Below are 19,538 nucleotides of genomic sequence, written 5' to 3'. Positions count from 1 at the left end.
TCACTACACTGACACAGTGTGTCTCTGAGAACAGCCCACTGACTGCCTCACAGAGCAAAATAGGCTTTCCTTCACTGACCCTTCTTTGTACAGTGAACCAGGAACCTTTGCCTTTCCTATGCTCTAACTACAAGGCTCACTTCAAAAGTTCTCCCTGTCTAAATTCCTCACAGCTCCCTCTTCCTAAAATACTTCTTCACTCTACGATGTTTAAAACTCTTCTCCCCAGCTTGTCAAATAAGACAGCAGTTTCCCTCTAAAACCTAACTCCTCCCCTGACTGCTCTAGTCAATCAGGAGCCGGCTGACTCCTCCCTCTTGCCTCTTAGCACTCCTGCCTATCTCTGAACATGTCAGCTACTGTCTTTCCAGGCCTCGGCCTTCCTGGCAAAAGGTTAGATTCATGACAATTGGGCTTTAGCACAGCAGGTTAAACCACTAGCTGCAGTAAATCCTAATACCTGGCGGTACGATGGGTTGAACTCTTGTGCCAGCAGGGTCAAATCCGGGGACAACAGGTTGAGCTCCCTCTGTCAGCTCCAGTTCCCCATGTGGGGACATGAGAGAAGCTCCCCACAAGGATGGTAAAAACGTCAAAACATCCGGGTGTCCCCTGGACAACACCCTTGCAGATGGCCAATTCTCTCAAACCAGAAGTGACTTGCAGTTTCTCAAGTCACTCTAGAAAAAGAAGATAAACCTGTTGACTTATAGGGACACAGGGACATGACACATTTTCATTGGGTGTTCTTAATCAAGGAAGACTTAGAGGTGGTTTTGGCAGTTCCTTCTTCTGAAATGTAACTTACTGTCCCCTGACAGTCATTGCTGGTAACCCATCCAAAAACTAACAGCTAATTCTCGCACACCAGAAGCGACTTGCAGCTTCTCAAGTTGCTCCTGACATGAAAAAAAGAAGAAGTAAATCTTGTCAGTTGAAAGGCTGCCAATTTGAACCCTGGGTCAGGGTGAGCTCTGGCTTTTAGCTCAGCTTCCGCTTATCTAGTGATTTGAAAGCAAATGTGAGTAGGTAAATAGGTACTGCTTAAAAGCTGGAAGGTATTCGATGCACTCATAAGGAATACTGGTGATTTGATCAAAAGGAGGAAATTATGAACAAAGCTCTTCAGCAGGGAGATGGAGTAACAGCACCCCTTTGTGGCCAGAACCACGAAACCTCCAAGATGCCGAAGATGGGAAAAGCCGATATACCTCTATCTATGTATAATTGTCTGTCTTGTTTGTGTATAAAACGACATTGAATGTTTGCTGCATATGTATGTTCTCTGAGTCCCCTTCAGGGTGAGAAGCGTGGAATATAAATACTGTAAATAAATTAATAGCCCAAACTTTAAAGAAGGTATTGCAGAAGTTGAGCCTGAACTTCCCCACTGAGTTCAGCACCTTGGATGGCACCTTTGAGGCTATGCCCTGGAGTGGATTTTCAACTCATTTGCTTTATTAATCACTTATTAATTATTATAAATGATCAACTTCTGTTGGACGTTGATTATAAAGTCATGCTGGCAGACTTAAAGATTCCTTTGTATTTGTAGGTCTTCCTGTGTGATTTTGTGGTCAAGTTTGGCAAAAGTTGACCATATGGGCTTCCTGGAAAGATGTGTTCTCATGTTTTTTGGGGAGAATATAGCACTTTTCCCATTTTTGTATCTCTGAAAGTTGAAGCATTATGTATTCAGTTTTGTTGACTATACCCAGTGAATTCTTCTCTTTGGGTTGAGTTTAAGTGAAGCTTACCTTCTTTCTGAGTCTCGTGGCTGTCAGATCTCAAACAATGGGAATATGGAGAGCTTGGGAAAAGTAGTTTTTTGGACTACAATTCCCCAAACCCTGCAAAACCCTGCAGCCATCAGGACCCAAGGCTTTGTCGGCTGGGCAATTTTAGGACTTAACTAAAAAAAAAGGCAATTTCCCCAAACTCTCAGCATCTGCAAAAGAACACACTGAATTGCATCCATCAATGCCCCCTCCGCCCTTTACATTCAAACACACACACAAACACATTGGATACTCAATCAATATTTGCCAGGTTTATTTGTATCTGGGCTCCCCCTAGTTGGTTTGCACCCACTTCTGTGTTTTTTTTAAAAAGGACAACTTAAATATTTTCCCTTTCTCCTCTGCAAAGAGTACATTTCTCCCCTACTGGCCAGAGATATAAATTAGAAGGAAGAGGAGGGGGTTCATCCTAGACCCAGGAGCCGTTTTTCTTGGACTGTTGGCCCTGCAGCACATGATGGATTTTGGGGCACTGGGTCTGGCTTGGGGCCTGCACAATGGGGCACTCGGCCCACTTCCCCTCAATGCCTTTCCAATGTGCAAAGTCATAGAATTCATTTATGAACTTCTTTCTCCAGCCAACAGCAAGAGGGGATGGAGCCCCAAAGTGCCTTGCCTCCATGGACTGCACAGAAAACTAGAGGGATGGCTGCCTTTCATTGAATTGTAGAGCTGGAAGGGACCTTCAAAGGCCATCCAGACCAACCTCTTTCTTACCAGGCAGGAGGACACAATTCAAGACCTCTCCACAGATGGCCATCTAGCCTCTATTTGGAAACTCCAAGGGCCATCCAATCCAACCTCCTTCTGGCCAGGCAGGAAGGCACAATCTGAGCCATCCTGAGAGATGGCCATTCAGTCTGCGCTTGGAAACCATAAGGGCCACACTTTTTTGCCAGAAGGGAAGACACAATCCAAGCCTTCCTGACAGATGGCCACCCAGCCTCTGATTGGAAACCTCCAGAGACGGGGTCCTTCAATCCCACCCAAAATCCTGCCCTGTCATTTGATAGAACTTCAGGTTGAAAGGTCTATAGAAGTCCTGGAGGTGCTGGACGACTTGGGGATCAATCTTGGGGTGCGGCCGCCCCTTGGATTTCCCTAGGCACCGGGGCCTGCCGCTGCTGCCTTCAGGCTTCTTCAAGCAGGGGAAGCCCTTGGTCTGGTTGAAGTAGAAGTGCTTGTCTGTCACCAGGCGCCGGAGGCCAAGGAAGTCTTGGACGTGCCCCACTTCCCCAGCCGGGTCGCTGACTAGCCGCTCGCCGCTGACGAAGAGGAAGCTGGAGACGGGGAAGTGGTGCAACCAGTGCTCCAGGTGCATGGCATAGATCCCAATGCGTAGGGCACTCCAGGAGGTATCAATGAGGCCCGTGCTAAGGTTCTTGAAGGCCAGTGCCTGGAAGCTGAGCAGGCCCGGGGTCTTGGACAGCGTCTGCGTGTAGTCTGAGATGGCCCGTGTGACAGGGTTGCGCACCACCACAATCAGCTTGGTGTCCCTGGACATGCTGTAGATGCGCCGAGGGGCCTCCTTGGTCACAAAGTAGCTGGGGGTCTTCTCCATGGTGATCTGGCCCTCCGAGGTTCTGGGCATCAGGTTTCTACAAAGGGGCAGAAAGGGCACCAGAGAGACACTTACCCCACATTGCAAAATAATAGTAGTAATAATAATAACAGTAGTCGTAGTAATAATAATAGCAATAATAACAGTAATAATAATACCAATAATAGTTATAATAGTAATAATAATAGTACAATTATTATTATTATTATTAATAATAATAATATTAATATTAATAATAATAACAGCAACACTATGTAACACTGTTTTTGTTCCTGGGTTGTAAATGTCATTTCCTAATTGATTCTGTCATGAAAACATGGAAAAAGTTTATTAAACTGCAAAAACTTTGTTGTTGTCTGCACACTGAAAGGTTAAAAACTCAAATGAAGGAAAAGCTTCGTGAGAACCACCACTCCTCTTAATGTTCCTCCAGCAACAGCAGGAGTATCCCTTTGGACAGGTAAACCAGGAAACCCAACTGGATGGCCCCCCACGAAGGTCTTCCTCCAGGGGCAAACCAAGTATGGCATCTTGGAAGTCCCCAAACAGACTCAGGAGTGGATCAAAGGCAACCTGGCAAAATGACACTACCTAGAAGAATCCTCCACCTTGTGCAACAGTGGAGCAGAACAAACAACTCAGCATCTGTATGCCTGCCCACCATGCCCTGCCTCATGCACAGAGGAAGATTAAAGCTACAGACAATGCAGTCACTGTTGCCTGTTTTTGGTCTAAAACTATTTAGCTGCTCGTGATCTCTTTATTTTATCGGTTTTAAACTTATTTATTATTCAATGCTTTTGATACGAAATAAATAGCTATACCATGCAATACCTATACAATTATCTGTCGAATAGTTGTACAATAACTGTTAAATAGTTGTAGAACAGCTGAGAAATAACTATAAAATAGATGTACAGTGCCATCCTTTATCTGTACCATAGCATGCAATATCTTAGCAAAACAATATCCGTCTAATAGTTGTGAAATAGCTGCCTTCGATCTTTGCAAAGCTGTATAACAGCTGTGAAATAGCATTTCAATAGCCAATGGTGAAATAGCTATACAACACAATTACAATACCACGCAATAGCTTTGTGAGAGTCGTGCAGTACCATAAAAAAGCTTATCGCAGGATGTGCAATAACATTTCAATTGCCATTTTGAGAGGGATTTTAGAGGAAAATGGGCTTGCTATGAAGAGGAGATGGGATCCAAAGAGAGATTTTTCAGATTAAGTCAGGGGTCGCTGTGGGTTTCAGTTTGAATATGTATATAGTGTGTGTATTGATTTTGACTTAAAAAAATACTTATGATATTTAATTCTAATGTTTATATATTTGTAGATTTTAAATTGTACCAAAATGTTTTTAATATAAATGGCTTTGAATCTCCTTGTGGAGAGAAAAAGCGGGGCATAAATAAACATAACAACAACAACAACAACAGAGAGGAATTTGAGTCCCTGATCAAAGTGCAATAGCTTTTCAATACCTAACAGTTAAATAGCTATACAATAGATGTACAATACCAAGAAATAGCTTTATGTTAGTTGTGCAGTTCCATGAAATAGCTAATCCCATGATATTAAATAACATTTCCATAGCCATTTTGAAAGGGACCCTCAAGGAAGATGGGTTGGCTGTGGGGAACTGAGATAGGAAACAACCTCATTTCTCTTCTCAATCGGCAAGTCATATTTGGGAGAGGTTGGCGACCCTGGGTTTCATTATGAGTCGGGATCGATTGCACATCAGGGGCCTTCATTAGGGCCAACGTGGCGCACAGTTCTGCCTATAATAACCTCTAATGGCTCTTTCTAGGAGCAGGTGCCATGGAAGGAGAGCAACAGACCTCTGCCGCCCTTCTCTCTCGCTCCCTTCTTCCCGAGGCACCCACTGAGATCAAATGGTGTCTTCGACCAGCCACCCCTCGAGGGGACAATTGATCCACAGTAGCAAAACGATGGCAGAATTGAGGAAAGACTGGACATTTCAATCCAAACGGAATAATGTCAATGGATTCATCTGGTCCTGGATATTTTCCTGGTCAAGACAGCACCTGCTTTATACATAGAAAGTGAATTGTCTTGGCAGCCGAATTAATGCCATCACTGGGTGCATCTATACTGCAGTTTGACCACATTTGAACAGCCGCATCCAGTATTTTGGTGGGGTCTGTTCTAGTTGGGAATGATTCAATGACTCATTGGGTTTGCAAGGCCTTTTGGATTCTTTGTCAAAGGCCTTGCAAAACCACAACTGCGTTTGCCTTCACACAAACACACAGAATGTGCCCATAACACTGAAGAAAACAATATAGAGGTTATGACAGTACAGCTTAGTAACATAACGATTACTTCTATGTACAAGCCCCTAAATGAAGAGTTTTGTTTCTCCTCTTTTAAGAACTTTGATAGGCACCAAAGGATGGTAGTAATTGGTGACTTTAGCAACCATAGCAACGTATGGGGTGATGCTCAGGGGGATAAAAATGGTGACTCTGTCCTCTCCTGGGCTGAATTGCATAAACTATTGCTTATTCATGATAGTAAGCTCCCCCCATCCTACAACAGCAGGAGATGGCACCGAGGATATAACCTCATAGAATCATAGAGTTAGAAGAGACCTCGTGGGCCATCCAGTCCAACACCCTGCCAAGAAGCAGGAAAATTGCATTCAAAGCACTCCTGACAGATGGCCATCCAGCCTCTGTTTAAAAGCTTCCAAAGAAGGAGCCTCCACCCTACTCTGGGGCAAAGAGTTCCACTACTAAACAGCTCTTGCACACAATCAGGAAGTTCTTCCTCATGTTCAGGTGGAATCTTCCCTATGACTTCCTCTCACATATTTATACATGGCTATCATGTTTCCTCTCAACCTTCTCTTCTTCAGGCTAAACATGCCCAGCTCCTTAAGCTGCTCCTCACAGGGCTTGCTCTCCAGACCCTTGATCATTTTAGTCTCCCTCCTCTGGACACATCCCAGCTTGTCAACATCTCCCTTCAATTGTGGTGCCCAGAATTGGACACAATATTCCAGATGTTGTCTAACCAAGATAGACTAGAGTGGTAGCATGAACTTCCCTGGATCTAGACACTAGACTCCTATTGATACAGGCCAAAATCCTGCTGGCTTTTTTTGCCGCCGCATCATATTGTTGGCTAATGTTAACTTGTTGTCCACGAGGACTCCAAGATCTTTTTCACCTCGACCTCCTACTTGTGAGTGACAGCATTGTGCAGCAATGGTCTAAATTGGTGGGACGACCAATACCAAACACACAGCATCAGCTGATAGTATGCCAATTCTTCCCAACTTTAAAACCTCAGGAAGTTCAATTTACACAAACTCAATTCTGAAAGGCAGTTTGGACTAAATTATCAGATATGTTAGACGATAAGAGAATATTGTCGCCCCAATCCCTGAGGAACAAGAGCACTTTATCGAAATAGTAAAAACCTTCTCGTGGGCTTCTATACCGAGAAGCTGCAGAACACACTACTTTCACAGTATTACTCCTGATACAACTGCTTTGTTAGAAGACTATTACAGGGTCCACAATGAAGACCTATGAGGGTTGAATGAAAAGTAATGCCTCCTCCTTCGTTATTTGGGTTTGGATGGGAATATTTTAATAAATCAAATGCAGAAATAATCCTTAGAATGTGCTTTTCACTTTTCCACATAATCACCAGACAATTGGATACATTTCTGCCAAAGATGAACAAGTTTTCTGAAACTGTCACGCAAGAATTCGAGACTCTGTTTCTGCAATCAGCGTCTCACAGTTCTCTCAAATCTTCATCAGAAGCATAATTATGTCCCCGCAGATCTTCTTTCACATCAACACAATCACCATAAACAGCTTGCATTCTCTGATTAATCTCCTTTGGGGTGACACCATCTGCTGTCAAGAATTCAATGACTGCACGTTGCTTAAGTCACATTGACTGACCGTCTGGACAGGGTTCCATACTTCGCACTTTAACAACACAACCGTTCAATGCTAAGGCTTCCCACCAAAATGGAACTGTAGAGGAGAGTCTACTGAACAAGCCAGTACCTGCTGCATATCAGTACTGCAATCTGTTGGGGAGTTACGAAGGTAGAGGCATTACTTTTCATTCAACCCTTGTATTTAAAAAGCAAACTCTTCAGGCAGAGCATTCTGTCCTCTTCTCTAAATCCAAGAAAGAACAGTGGATAAGCCGCAGGGAGAGGCAAGTAATACATTCATTATTATTATTATTATTATTATTATTATTATTATTATTATTATTACAATAATAATAATAATAATAATAATAATAGCATTTCATTTTTCTGGTGTCGACTCTTGCTTATGAATCTTATTTTATTTGTCGTGAATTTTCTAACCTCAGTCTCCTTTTTTTTTTTAAAAAAGCAACAACACCAACGCAGATTAACTTCTGCCTCTCCATCCCTCAATGCACACGGTCAGCCTCCATAAAGGCATTTTCAATGAGGTCTGGAGGCGGCTGCTCCCTTTTTCAAAAGGCGGAGGCGTGACAGGCAAAACTCCCCCCGAAAGGCAGATTAAAGGGGACAGACCCTTTCTTGTCCAAAAATGTAAAACAGGCTGGAAAATATTATCAAGGGATCCAGGGTGGAGAGATGGGTGTCGATTTATCCCCTGGTCCCTGTAAAGGCCAAAGCTGGCAGATCTGCATTTCCATTGTTCTCTATCTGCATTTGTCAAATAAAAAGAAAAACGCACCTTTTGTGGGAAAGCGAAGGGAGCCCTCTCCAAAGGATGAGAGGGGAGCTCAAAGGATGAGAGGGGAGCGGTTTGGTTGCAATAAAAACTGGTACCTCTTTTTCTTTCAATGAACTTTTTCTTTCTGAACTTTAAAAGGAACTCTTCTAGAGGTTGGGCTCTGTCCTCCTAATGAAGATGTCAGTGTGGATATACACACACTGATGTCATATAATGCAATTTGGAACTGCAATATAGAGATCCATCCATAGTCCAAGGCAGAGCTTTCCAAACATTTCACGCTGGTGACACACCATTTTCAGATGTATATCATCTTGGATGCTAAGCAGGGTCAGCCTAGGTTAGAATTTGGATGGGAACACTGTCATATACAGTGTTCCTTCGCTACTTCGCAGTTCGCTTTTAGCGAACTTGCTGTTTTGTGGGTTTTTGAAAAGGGTGGCGGCCTGAGGCACAGCGGGGAAGGCCTGCCTCCCTGGTCTCCACAGATCCTGGAAGTGCGGTGGGCTAAGGAGCGGTGGAGAAGGCCTGCCTGCATGGCACCAGAGGCTCTGCAGGGGTCTGCGGAGAACAAGGAGGCAGGCAGGTGCCCTTGGGATGGGCCGGGAGGCGGGTAAGAAAGCACGGGTAAGAAAATAATACATAAAATAATGTATAAATAAAATTAATATGGCATCCCTACTTTGCAGATTTTCACTTATTGCGGATGGTCCTGGAACGGAACCTCCGTAATAAGTGAGGGAACACTTTAAAGCAATTTGGAATTCATTACACAAATCCAGCCATGGTCTAACACAGCAATTTCCAAGTCAATGACACTGCATTTTCAAACGTGTATCATCTTGGATGCTAAGCAGGGTCAGCCCAGGTTAGAATTTGGATGGGAACGCTGCCACATAATGCAATTTGGAATTTCTTACATAAATCCAGCCATGGTCAAATGCAGCAATTTCCAAATCGATGATATTGCATTTTCAGACGTGTATCATCTTGGATGCTAAGCAGGGCGAGCCCTGGTTAGGACCTGGATGGGAGACCGCCAATGGATCCCAGTGTTTCGGAGGAACTGTTGGAAATAGTAACCTTCCAAGCATCCACTATCTTGTAAATGTGTATAATTATTATCTTATGACGCAGGGGGTTAAAGCGCCGAGCTACTGAACTTGCTGATCGAAAGGTCACAGGTTCAAATCCGGGGAGCAGCATGAACTCCCACTGTTAGCTCCAGGTTCTGTCAACTAGCAGTTCGAAAACATGCAAATGTGAGTAGATCAATAATGAAGGTAATGGTGCTTCACGCAGTCATGCCAGTCACACGACTTTGGAGGTGTCTACAGACAAGTCAATGACACTGCATTTTCAAACGTGTATCATCTTGGATGCTAAGCAGGGTCAGCCCAGGTTAGAAACATACATATTTGTATGTTTCTAAGGCTCTTCACCTTAGAAACATACAAATATGATATCATAGGGATCACTGAAACCTGGTGGGATGACTCCTATCGCTGGAATGTAGATATCGAGGGGTATAACCTCTTTCACAGAAACCGAACAAAGGGGAGAGGAGGCGGAGTAGCCTTATATGTCAAAAACTCTTATGCTGCAGAAGAGATTCAAGACAGCAATCTGGGAAACCAGCTTGAAATCATCTGGATAAGAATCAAGGGAACTGGGACTCAAAAAGATGTCGTTGTAGGCATCTACTACAGACCCCCAAGCCAGGAGGAAGAACTTGATGAAGTCTTCTGCCAACAGTTGACCAAACAGGCACAGAGAAGAGATGTAGTAGTCATGGGCGATTTCAACTATCCCGATATTTGCTGGAAAACAAACTCGGCCAAGAGTACAAGGTCCAACAAATTCCTCGCTTGCCTTGCAGACAATTTCATGGTCCAGAAGGTAGAAGAGGCAACAAGGGGATTGGCTACTCTTGATCTCATCCTAACAAATGCGGAGGACCTGATCGATGAGGTTGAAGTAGTAGGATCCTTAGGGGCAAGTGACCATGTGCTCCTGTAATTTGAGGTACAAAAGGAAGGCCGAAACTAAGACAAGTCCCGCATTTTGAACTTTAGGAGAGCTGATTTCCAAAAAATGAAGGAAACGCTGAGCAGCATTCCGTGGACACAGATACTAAAAGACAAGGGAGTTACGGATGGATGGGAATTTCTCAAGAGTGAAATACTCAAGGCGCAATTGCAAACCGTGCCAACAAAGAGAAAAAATAGGACAAGTGCAAAGAAGCCAGAATGGATGTCCAAAGAACTTCTAACTGTACTAAGACACAAAAGAGACATGCACAAGAGGTGCAAGGGAGAAATCACCAAAGAAGAATTCAAACAAATAGCCAACACCTGTAGGGAAAAGGTCCGCAAGGCTAAAGCAAAAAAACGAGCTCAGACTTGCCAGGGACATTAAAAACAACAAAAAGGGCTTCTATTCTTATGTCAGTAGAAAAAGGAAAAACAAGGAGGCGATAGGACCTCTTCGAGGAGAAGATGGGGCAATGCTGACAGGGGATAGGGAAAAGGCAGAACTACTTAATGCCTTCTTTGCCTTGGTCTTCTCACAAAAAGAGAGTCTTCAACCTCAGCAAGATGGAGTGGATGAGGGATTGGAGGACATCCAACCCCAAATTGGGAAAGAAGTCATCCAGGAATACCTGGCTGCTCTTAATGAGTTCAAGTTCCCAGGGCCAGATCAACTACACCCCAGAGTATCGAAGGAACTAGAGGAAGTCATTTCGGAACCATTGGCAACCATCTTTGAGAGTTCTTGGAGAACGGGAGAAGTTCCAGCAGATTGGAGGAGGGCCAATGTGGTCCCAATCTTCAAGAAGGGAAAAAGGGATGACCCAAACAACTACTGTCCGGTCAGCCTCACGTCGATACCAGGCAAGATTCTGGAAAAGATTGTTAAGGAAGCGGTCTGCAAACACTTAGAAACAAATGCAGTCATCGCTAATAGTCAACATGGATTTATCAAAAACAAGTCATGCCAGACTAATCTGATCTCTTTCTTCGATAGAGCTACAAGCTGGGTAGATGCCGTGGATGTAGCATACCTGGATTTCAGTAAGGCCTTCGACAAGGTCCCCCATGACCTTCTGGCAAGGAAACTAGTCCAATGTGGGCTAGGCAAACCTACGGTGAGGTGGATCTGTAATTGGTTAAGTGGACGAACACAGAGAGTGCTCACTAATGCTTCCTCTTCATCTTGGAAAGAAGTGACAAGTGGAGTGCCGCAGGGTTCCATCCTGGGCCCGGTCCTGTTCAACATCTTTATTAATGACTTAGATGAAGGGCTAGAAGGCATGATCATCAAGTTTGCAGACGACACCAAATTGGGAGGGATAGCCATAGTCCAGAGGACAGGAGCAGAATTCAAAACGATCTTGACAGATTAGAGAGATGGGCCAAAACTAACAAAATGAAGTTCAACAGTGACAAATGCAAGATACTCCACTTTGGCAGAAAAAATGAAAAGCAAAGATACAGAATGGGTGACGCCTGGCTCGAGAGCAGTACGTGTAAAAAAGATCTTGGAGTCCTCGTGGACAACAAGTTAAACATGAGCCAACAATGTGATGTGGCAGCAAAAAAAAGCCAATGGGATTTTGGCCTGCATCAATAGGAGCATAGTGTCTAGATCTAAGGAAGTAATGCTACTCCTCTATTCTGCTTTGGTTTGACCACATCTGGAATATTGTGTCCAATTCTGGGCACCACAATTCAAGAGAGATATTGACAAGCTGGAATGTGTCCAGAGGAGGGCAACTAAAATGATCAAGGGTCTGGAGAACAAGTCCTATGAGGAGCGGCTTAGGGAACTGGGCATGTTTAGCCTGAAGAAGAGAAGGCTGAGAGGAGATATGATAGCCATGTATAAATATGTGAGAGGAAGCCACAGGGAGGAGGGAGCAAGCTTGTTTTCTGCTTCCTTGGAGACTAGGACGCGGAACAATGGCTTCAAACTACAAGAGAGGAGATTCCATCTGAACATTAGGAAGAACTTCCTGACTGTGAGAGCCATTCAGCAGTGGAACTCTCTGCCCCGGAGTGTGGTGGAGGCTCCTTCTTTGGAAGCTTTTAAGCAGAGGCTGGATGGCCATTTGTCAGGGGTGATTTGAATGCAATATTCCTGCTTCTTGGCAGGGGGTTGGACTGGATGGCCCAAGAGGTCTCTTCCAACTCTTTGATTCTATGATTCTATAAAACGAAGATGAGCACCAACCCCCAGAGTCGGACACAACTGGACTTAATGTCAGGGGAAATCATTTTTAACTTTTATTGTATGTACATTTTGATTTGCCAGTTTGACTGTATCTCTTTGGTGTGGGAGAGGCTTCATTTTTGTTATATAGTACTAGCTGTACCCTGCCACGCATTGCTGTGGCCTATAGTAAATCTTTTCAAAGTAGAGGTAGATATCTGGAGTATTATGAAAGAGAGGTAGCTACCTATTCCTTCCCCCTTTTTCTCCCCCTTTTTCTCCTTCCTTCCTTCTCTTCCTCTTTCCTTCTTCCTTTTTTTCTTTTCTTTCCCTTTCTCTTTCTTCCTTCTCTGCCTCTTTCCTTCCTTCCTTACTTCCTTTGGTTTTTGTTTCCGTTCCTCCTTTTGTCTGTCCTTCCTTCCCCCCTCTTTCTCTTTCTTTCTCTTCTTCTTTTGCTCCTCTTTCCTTCCTTTTCTTTCCTTCTCTCCTTCCTTCCTTCTTTTCCTCTTTCTTCTTCCTCTTTTCTTTTCTTTCCCTTTCTCTTTCTTACTTCTCTGCCTCTTTCCTTCCTTCCTTCCTTCGGTTTTTGTTTCCGTTCTTCGTTTTGTCTGTCCTTCCTTCCCCCTCTTTCTCTTTCTTTCTCTTCTTCCTTTGCTCCTCTTTCCTTCTTCCTTTTTTCTTTTCTTTCCCTTCCACTTTCTTCCTTCTCTGCCTCTTTCCTTTATTCCTTCCTGTGGTTTTTGTTTCCATTCTTCCTTTTGTCTTTCCTTCCTTCCCCCTTTCTCTTTCTTTCTCTTCTTCTTTTGCTCCTCTTTCCTTCCTTTTCTGTCCTTCTCTCCTTCCTTCCTCCTCTTCCTCTTTCCTCCTTCCTTTTTTCTTTTCTTTCCCTTTCTCTCTTTTCTTCCTTCTCTACCTCCTTCCTTCTTTCCTTCACTCTTTGCTTCCATGTTTCCTTCTCTGTTTCCTTCCTTCGATGTTTTTCCTCTTCCTTGATTGGGCCCGTCATGGCGAAAGAAGGGGGCGTGTCTTACTGGAGGGGGGTGTGATGAGGGAAGGATTGAGTCTGGGAGGGAAGGGGTGGGGGGGTGAAGGAAGGGGGCGTGTCTTACCGGAGGAGGTGGGAGGAGGGAAGGATTGAGTGAGGGAGGGAAGGGGTGGGGGGGCGAAGGAAGGGGGCGTGTCTTACTGGAGGGGGTGGGAGGAGGGAAGGATTGAGTGAGGGAGGGAAGGGGTGGGGGGCGAAGGAAGGGGGATGTCTTACCGGAGGAGGTGGGAGGAGGGAAGGATTGAATCTGGGAGGGAAGGGGTGGGGGTGGGGGTGAAGGAAGGGGGCATGTCTTACCGGAGGGGGGGTGGGAGGAGGGAAGGATTGAGTGAGGGAGGGAAGGGGTGGGGGGCAAAGGAAGGGGCGTGTCTTACCAGAGGGGGGTGGGAGGAGGGAAGGATTGACTGAGGGAGGGAAGGGGTGGGGGGCGAAGGAAGGGGGCATGTCTTACTGAAAGGTTGTGGGAGGAGGGAAGGATTGAGTGAGGAAGGGAAGGGGTGGGGAGGCGAAGGAAGGGGGCATGTCGCGTGGGCAGGGTAAGATGAAGGAGGGGGAGGAGGGATGGTTTTGACAGGGGGGGCTTGGAGGCAGCGTGGGCGGGGTAAGATGAAAGAGGGGGAGGAGGGATGGTTTTGACAGGGCGGGAAAGGGTGCGGCAGGGCTTGGAGTGGGCGGGGCTTCCTTGGAGGCGGCGTGTTGTGGCGTGATCGTGTGGGGCGGGCAAGGAGAGGAAGGGGCCGTGGTGGGGTGATCGCATGGGTTGGGGCAACGGAGGATGGGGGCGTGGCTTGCGCGGAGGGAGCGTTGGCCGGCAGGCCATTTGCGCGTGCCAGGGAACTTGCGGCTGGGTGCCATTGCGCATGCTCAGTTGTTTTGTCATTTTCTGAGTGTGCTTTTTTTTATTTTGATTCGATATGTTTGTACCTTGTAGGTTGATGTATGTGCATGGGAATTTTGGTTAATTTTCATTGGGGTTTTTTTGAGTTTTGCTGTCCCATTGGACGCCCCTTACAGATTTATAGATATAGATGTTTTTAGACCTCAATGGAAGTGGATTGCAGTTTGCCTCCTTTAAGACTTCAGTGAGTACAACTATACAGTTTGGACAAACCGCCTTCAGCCCCTCTCAGAAGACACCCTCCCAGAATCCCAGAACGGCTTCCGCCCCTCTAGAGGAATCGTGGGCATGATCTTCACTGCACGACAGCTCCAAGAAAAATGCAGGGAACAAAATCAACCTCTGTACATGGCATTCATTGACCTTGCAAAGGCATTCGACACAGTGAATCGCAGCGCTCTCTGGACCATCCTCCAAAAAATCGGTGCCCTAACAAATTTGTGAACATCCTATGGCTCCTCCATGATGACATGATGGCAACAGTCTTGGACAGCAATGGCTCCCAAAGTGACTCATTTAAGGTGGAATCGGGTGTCAAACAGGGATGTGTTATTGCCCCAACTCTATTCTCCATCTTCATTGCTATAATACTTCACCTTGTTGACGGGAAGCTTCCCACCGGAGTGGAAGTCATCTATCAGACAGATGGCAAGCTGTTTAACCTCAGCAGACTGAAAGCCAAAACCAAGGTTACAACAACATCTGTTATAGAACTCCAGTATGCTGATGACAATGTCGTCTGTGCGCATTCAGAAGAAGATCTACAAGCCACTCTAAACACCTTTGCAGAAGCATACACGAAGCTTGGCCTGTCATTGAACATCGAGAAAACCAAAGTGCTGTTCCAGCAGTCACCAGCCATCCCCTCCCCAATGCCAGAGATACATCTTAATAGTGTAACATTAGAAAATGTTGACCATTTCTGCTACCTTGGCAGCCACCTCTCCACCAAAGTCAACATCGACACCGAAATACAACACCACCTGAGCTCTGCAAGTGCAGCATTTTCCCGAATGAAGCAGAGAGTGTTTGAGGACCGAGACATCCGTAGGGATACCAAGGTGCTTGTCTATAAAGCTATTGTCCTACCAACCCTGCTATATGCCTGCGAAACGTGGACTGTCTACAGACGCCACATGCAACTCCTGGAACAATTCCATCAGCGCTGCCTCTGGAAAATCCTGCAAATCTCCTGGGAAGACAAGTGGACAAACTTCAGTGTGCTGGAAGAAGCAAAGACACCAGCATTGAAGTGATGGTCCTCTGCCCTCAACTCCACTGGGCCGGCCACATTCTCCGGATGCCTGACCACCATCTCCCAAAGCAGTTGCTCTACTCTGAACTTAAGAACGGAAAACGGAACATTGGTGGACTGGAAAAGAGATTTAAAGATGGCCTCAAAGCCAACCTTAAAATCTCTTGCATAGACACTGAGAACTGGGGAGCCCTGGCCCTTGAGCGCTCCAGCTGGAGGTCAGCTGTGACCAGCAGAGCTGCAGAATTCGAGGAGGCACGAGTGGAGAGTGAAAGAGAGAAATGTGCCAGGAGGAAGGCGCATCAAGCCAACCCCGACCGGGACCGCCTTCCACCTGGAAACCAATGCCTTCACTGTGGGAGAAGATGCGGGTCAAGAATAGGGCTCCACAGCCACCTATGAATCCACAAGGAAACCCATCATGTAAGACCATCTTACTCGCCCAACGAGGGATCGCCTAAGTAAGTAAGTACAGTTTGGACTGTATCTGTATGCTTAAAGACATTGGACTACTGGACTAGTATGATGAGTATATACAAGAAGTTTTGTTAATAAACCTGAGATGTTATTTTTAAAGAAGACTACATTGTTTTGTCTCTTTAGTGCATGTTTTAAACAAGAGGGCTTCAAGGGAGAGTAGATGGGCAACTTCAGCTTCAAAGAAACAACCATCCTCTGCTAACCCAATATATTTTTTATCCATGGCAGTTTAAAGACATGGCTCTTCAGTTTTACAGCTGAGCTACCTATGTGCCATTACATGAATGCTTATGAATATCACTTGTTCAAAGGGTTGACTTCTAACAAGGTCAAGCTTTTCTTGACTTGCAGTTTTCAAAAGGTGGTCTCCACATGTTCATGGAGGTTAGCATTTGCCAAACGATGTGACATCATTTTTACCTTTTCAATAAGGTTATGGTGAACTCATTTCTAATAGGTTATGGAATTTCCAATAGAAACTGGCAAAACCCCTCTGAGGACCCTTCCAGACAGGCCCTATATCTTGGGATCTGATTCCATGTTTTCTGCTTTAAACTAGATTATATGAGTCCGCACTGCCACATAATCTGGGATAAACAGAAAACCTGGGACTGGATCCTGGGATACAGGGCCTATCTGGAAGGACCCTTTGTAACGTCTTAGGAGAGAGGAGGGACGATTTATTATTTATTACTCTTAATGGTGCCACCAATGTGTGATGTGAGGTAGTATTGGGAGATATGGCACACTGGACGCAGAATTAATGGAGATGAGGCAGTCTTCAAACAAAAGAGAACAAGTTTATTTTGAACAAAGAGTATGGTTGCAGGCTGTTGATAAACTTGGAAATACTTTGAGAACTTTACATGTAACTTGGTTGCAATACAGTTCACACTTCTGGATGTTACAACTTGTAATTGACTTTTACTGTGGTGAAGCACTTTCTTAAACAATGTTTCCTAAGGTGAATAGCCTTCCTGTTTGATCCTTCTGTGATCAAACCCCAGATCTCTAGTTCATTTCTAACTAGTGATCTAAACAAGCTTCTATTAGTCCTCTCTAACTAATGAAACTAATTAGGTTTCCCCTTCAGCCTTCCTAAACTGAAGAAACCTCTGACTATTCACAAACACTGCTTCTCTACTTCCCACTCTCTCTCTCTCAACTGCTAACTCGGACTACAAAACCCTAACTCTGACTGAACTTAAACTGTCGTCTTTCAAACTCTCCCCTCTAAGCTCCTCCCACTTCTCTACAGCATCGTCTCCATGGCAACGCACTCCTCTCAGCTAGGCCGCTCCAGCATTAGTGCCACCAATCCAAACAAAAATACAGTTAAAATCATACAATTTATAATCAACTTCTTTACACCCTTAGTCTTCCTTGCTTTAGAGAATCCCAGCAAAATTCACGAGGTTTCCATTTATTGACTTCACAGTACACGTAACTGGGAACAGGGTGGAATATTTCCCATTATCTGCTGAAATCTGAACTTAATTAGCAGGAAATAACCCCCAAAACAGAAACAGAAGGAAAGCCATTACGTGGGGACTAAGTGTGAGCAGCATTCTTCTGCTATCCTCTCCAGACTTATCCTTCACTAATAGTTAATTAAGGGTTTTTTTTTAATGAGTGGAAAATACCCTTAGCGGCTGCTAGATAATGGGAATTTGGAACAAAACCCATTTGCTTTGGGTTCGGAAAAAAGCCAAAGAAAGGAGACAGAGATTTCTAGTTCTTCTGCTTCCACATTTGTAAAGTATTTTATATTTATTCCCCTTCCTACCAAAGCACAATCCTTTACATCTCCAGCTCAGATTCAATTTTGATTAAAGTCATTGCCTGCAGAACTCCCCGACACATGAGTGCAGCTACACCATAGAATTAATACAGTCTGAAGCCCCTTTAACTGCCATGGCTCAATGCTGTGGAATGATGGGAGTTGCAGTTTCACAAGGCCTTTAGACTTCTTTGCCAAAGAGAGCTGGTGCCTCACCAAACTATATCTCCAGAAGGAACAGAGAGTCTCATCTATGTTGACGATCATGCCATCACCACTCAAGCAGGGAGCTTTGAAATGGTTGAACAGAAGCTCTCCAAAGCCCATTACAGGAAAAACCAGCTGATTCCTAATCCACCTAAAATTATTATTATTATTATTAACTTTATTTGTACCCCGCTAGCATCTCCCGCAGGGCTCAATGCGGCTTACACAGGCCGAAGCCTCAAACACAATACAATAAAAACATAACACAATAATAAACAAGCAAATCAAACAATTAAGCAAAATAACAACAGTAACTACATCAAGACACTATTAAAACTGGTTCGGCCGGTGCAATGGGGTACAGGGGTTAAAATGCTGAAATGGCAGGAAGAACGTAGGAGTAAAGGTGCTGTGTGCAGTAACATCGGTTGTGCTAAAGTGCTTCTAGGACTTGGGATGGGGAAATGCATCCCAAGTGCAGATGTGTGCTTTTCATCTTAAGAACAGACAACCTTCTCGAGCTCTGAGGATTACCTGGGAAGGAATCCCACTGGAGCACTGCAATTCGCCAAATACCTGGGAGTTACTCTGGATCGTGCTCTGATTTACAAGAAGCATTGCTTAGGTGCTATAAATAATATCATATGAAAGATGACTGGCACAGCCTGGGGATCACAACCAGATACAGTGAAGACATCTGCCCTTGCACAGTGTGGAACACATTTCACCACGCTAAAACAGTGGATGTGGCTCTTAATGAGTCATTCCACATAATCACAGGATTTTCTACACCCCACACCACTGGAGAAATTATACTGTTTAGCCGATATTGCACCACCTGACATCGCTGAGAAGACAGTAATGAAAGGACCAAGGCAGTGACATCTCCGGCCCATCCTCTGTTTGGATCTCAGCCAGCTTGCCAATGCCTTAAATCAAGAAACAGCCTCTTAAAATCCACAGCGATACTTGCAGAAACACCCCAGCAAGCGAGAGTCCAAAAGTGGTAGGCGAAAGCACCTCAATCAGTGGTTGAGACCGGATGAGAAATCCCTCCTGGACACATAAGGAGACTGGGTGACTTGGAAGGTGCTGGACAGACTGTGTTCTGGTACCACGAGATGCAGAGCCAACCTTAAGAAATGCGGCTACCAAGTGGTGTCTACCATATGCGAGTGTGGAGAACAGCAAACCACAGACCATGTACATTATAACTGTACCCTCAATTTGCTTCAGACAGGATAAATAAATCTCCCAGGATTCCATAATTTTGAGCCATGATGGTTAAAGTGAGGCCAAACTACATTCAATTTGCTATGTAGATGCATCCAATGCTTAGTAGGAGCCTGGGTGAAGGAGTGATTGATGAATGCAGTGATCTTTGTGAGGGTGGGGGGGGGGGGATATTTGGAAAAGCAAAGTCATCCGGAGCAGCAATTAAGAAAAGAAATCTATATTAATGCCATGCCTTCATTAGGCAAACTTAAAGGTCAGGAGGAAAAGGGGAGAAGCCTTCAAAACCTGTGCATTTTATGACCTTTGAGGTTCCTCCCAATTAAGG

At 44.8% G+C, this 19,538-nt stretch overlaps 1 protein-coding gene across 1 annotated transcript in view; it reads right to left on the bottom strand.

Moving 5' to 3' along the window:
- Positions 1–2,028: 2,028 nt before the first annotated feature.
- The window catches only part of LOC137095157 (heparan sulfate glucosamine 3-O-sulfotransferase 6-like), a 76,561-nt gene continuing 59,051 nt past the window's right edge, over positions 2,029–19,538 (bottom strand). The window contains exon 2 of the mRNA XM_067461484.1: positions 2,029–3,397. Coding sequence (XP_067317585.1) covers positions 2,776–3,397 — 622 coding nt within the window. The 3' untranslated portion in view covers positions 2,029–2,775. The remainder of the gene's footprint in view (positions 3,398–19,538) is intronic.

Source organism: Anolis sagrei, chromosome Y (genome assembly GCF_037176765.1).
Source record: "Anolis sagrei isolate rAnoSag1 chromosome Y, rAnoSag1.mat, whole genome shotgun sequence".
In the NCBI taxonomy this organism is placed as follows: domain Eukaryota; kingdom Metazoa; phylum Chordata; class Lepidosauria; order Squamata; family Dactyloidae; genus Anolis; species Anolis sagrei.
This window is presented reverse-complemented; position numbering and strand designations above follow the sequence as displayed.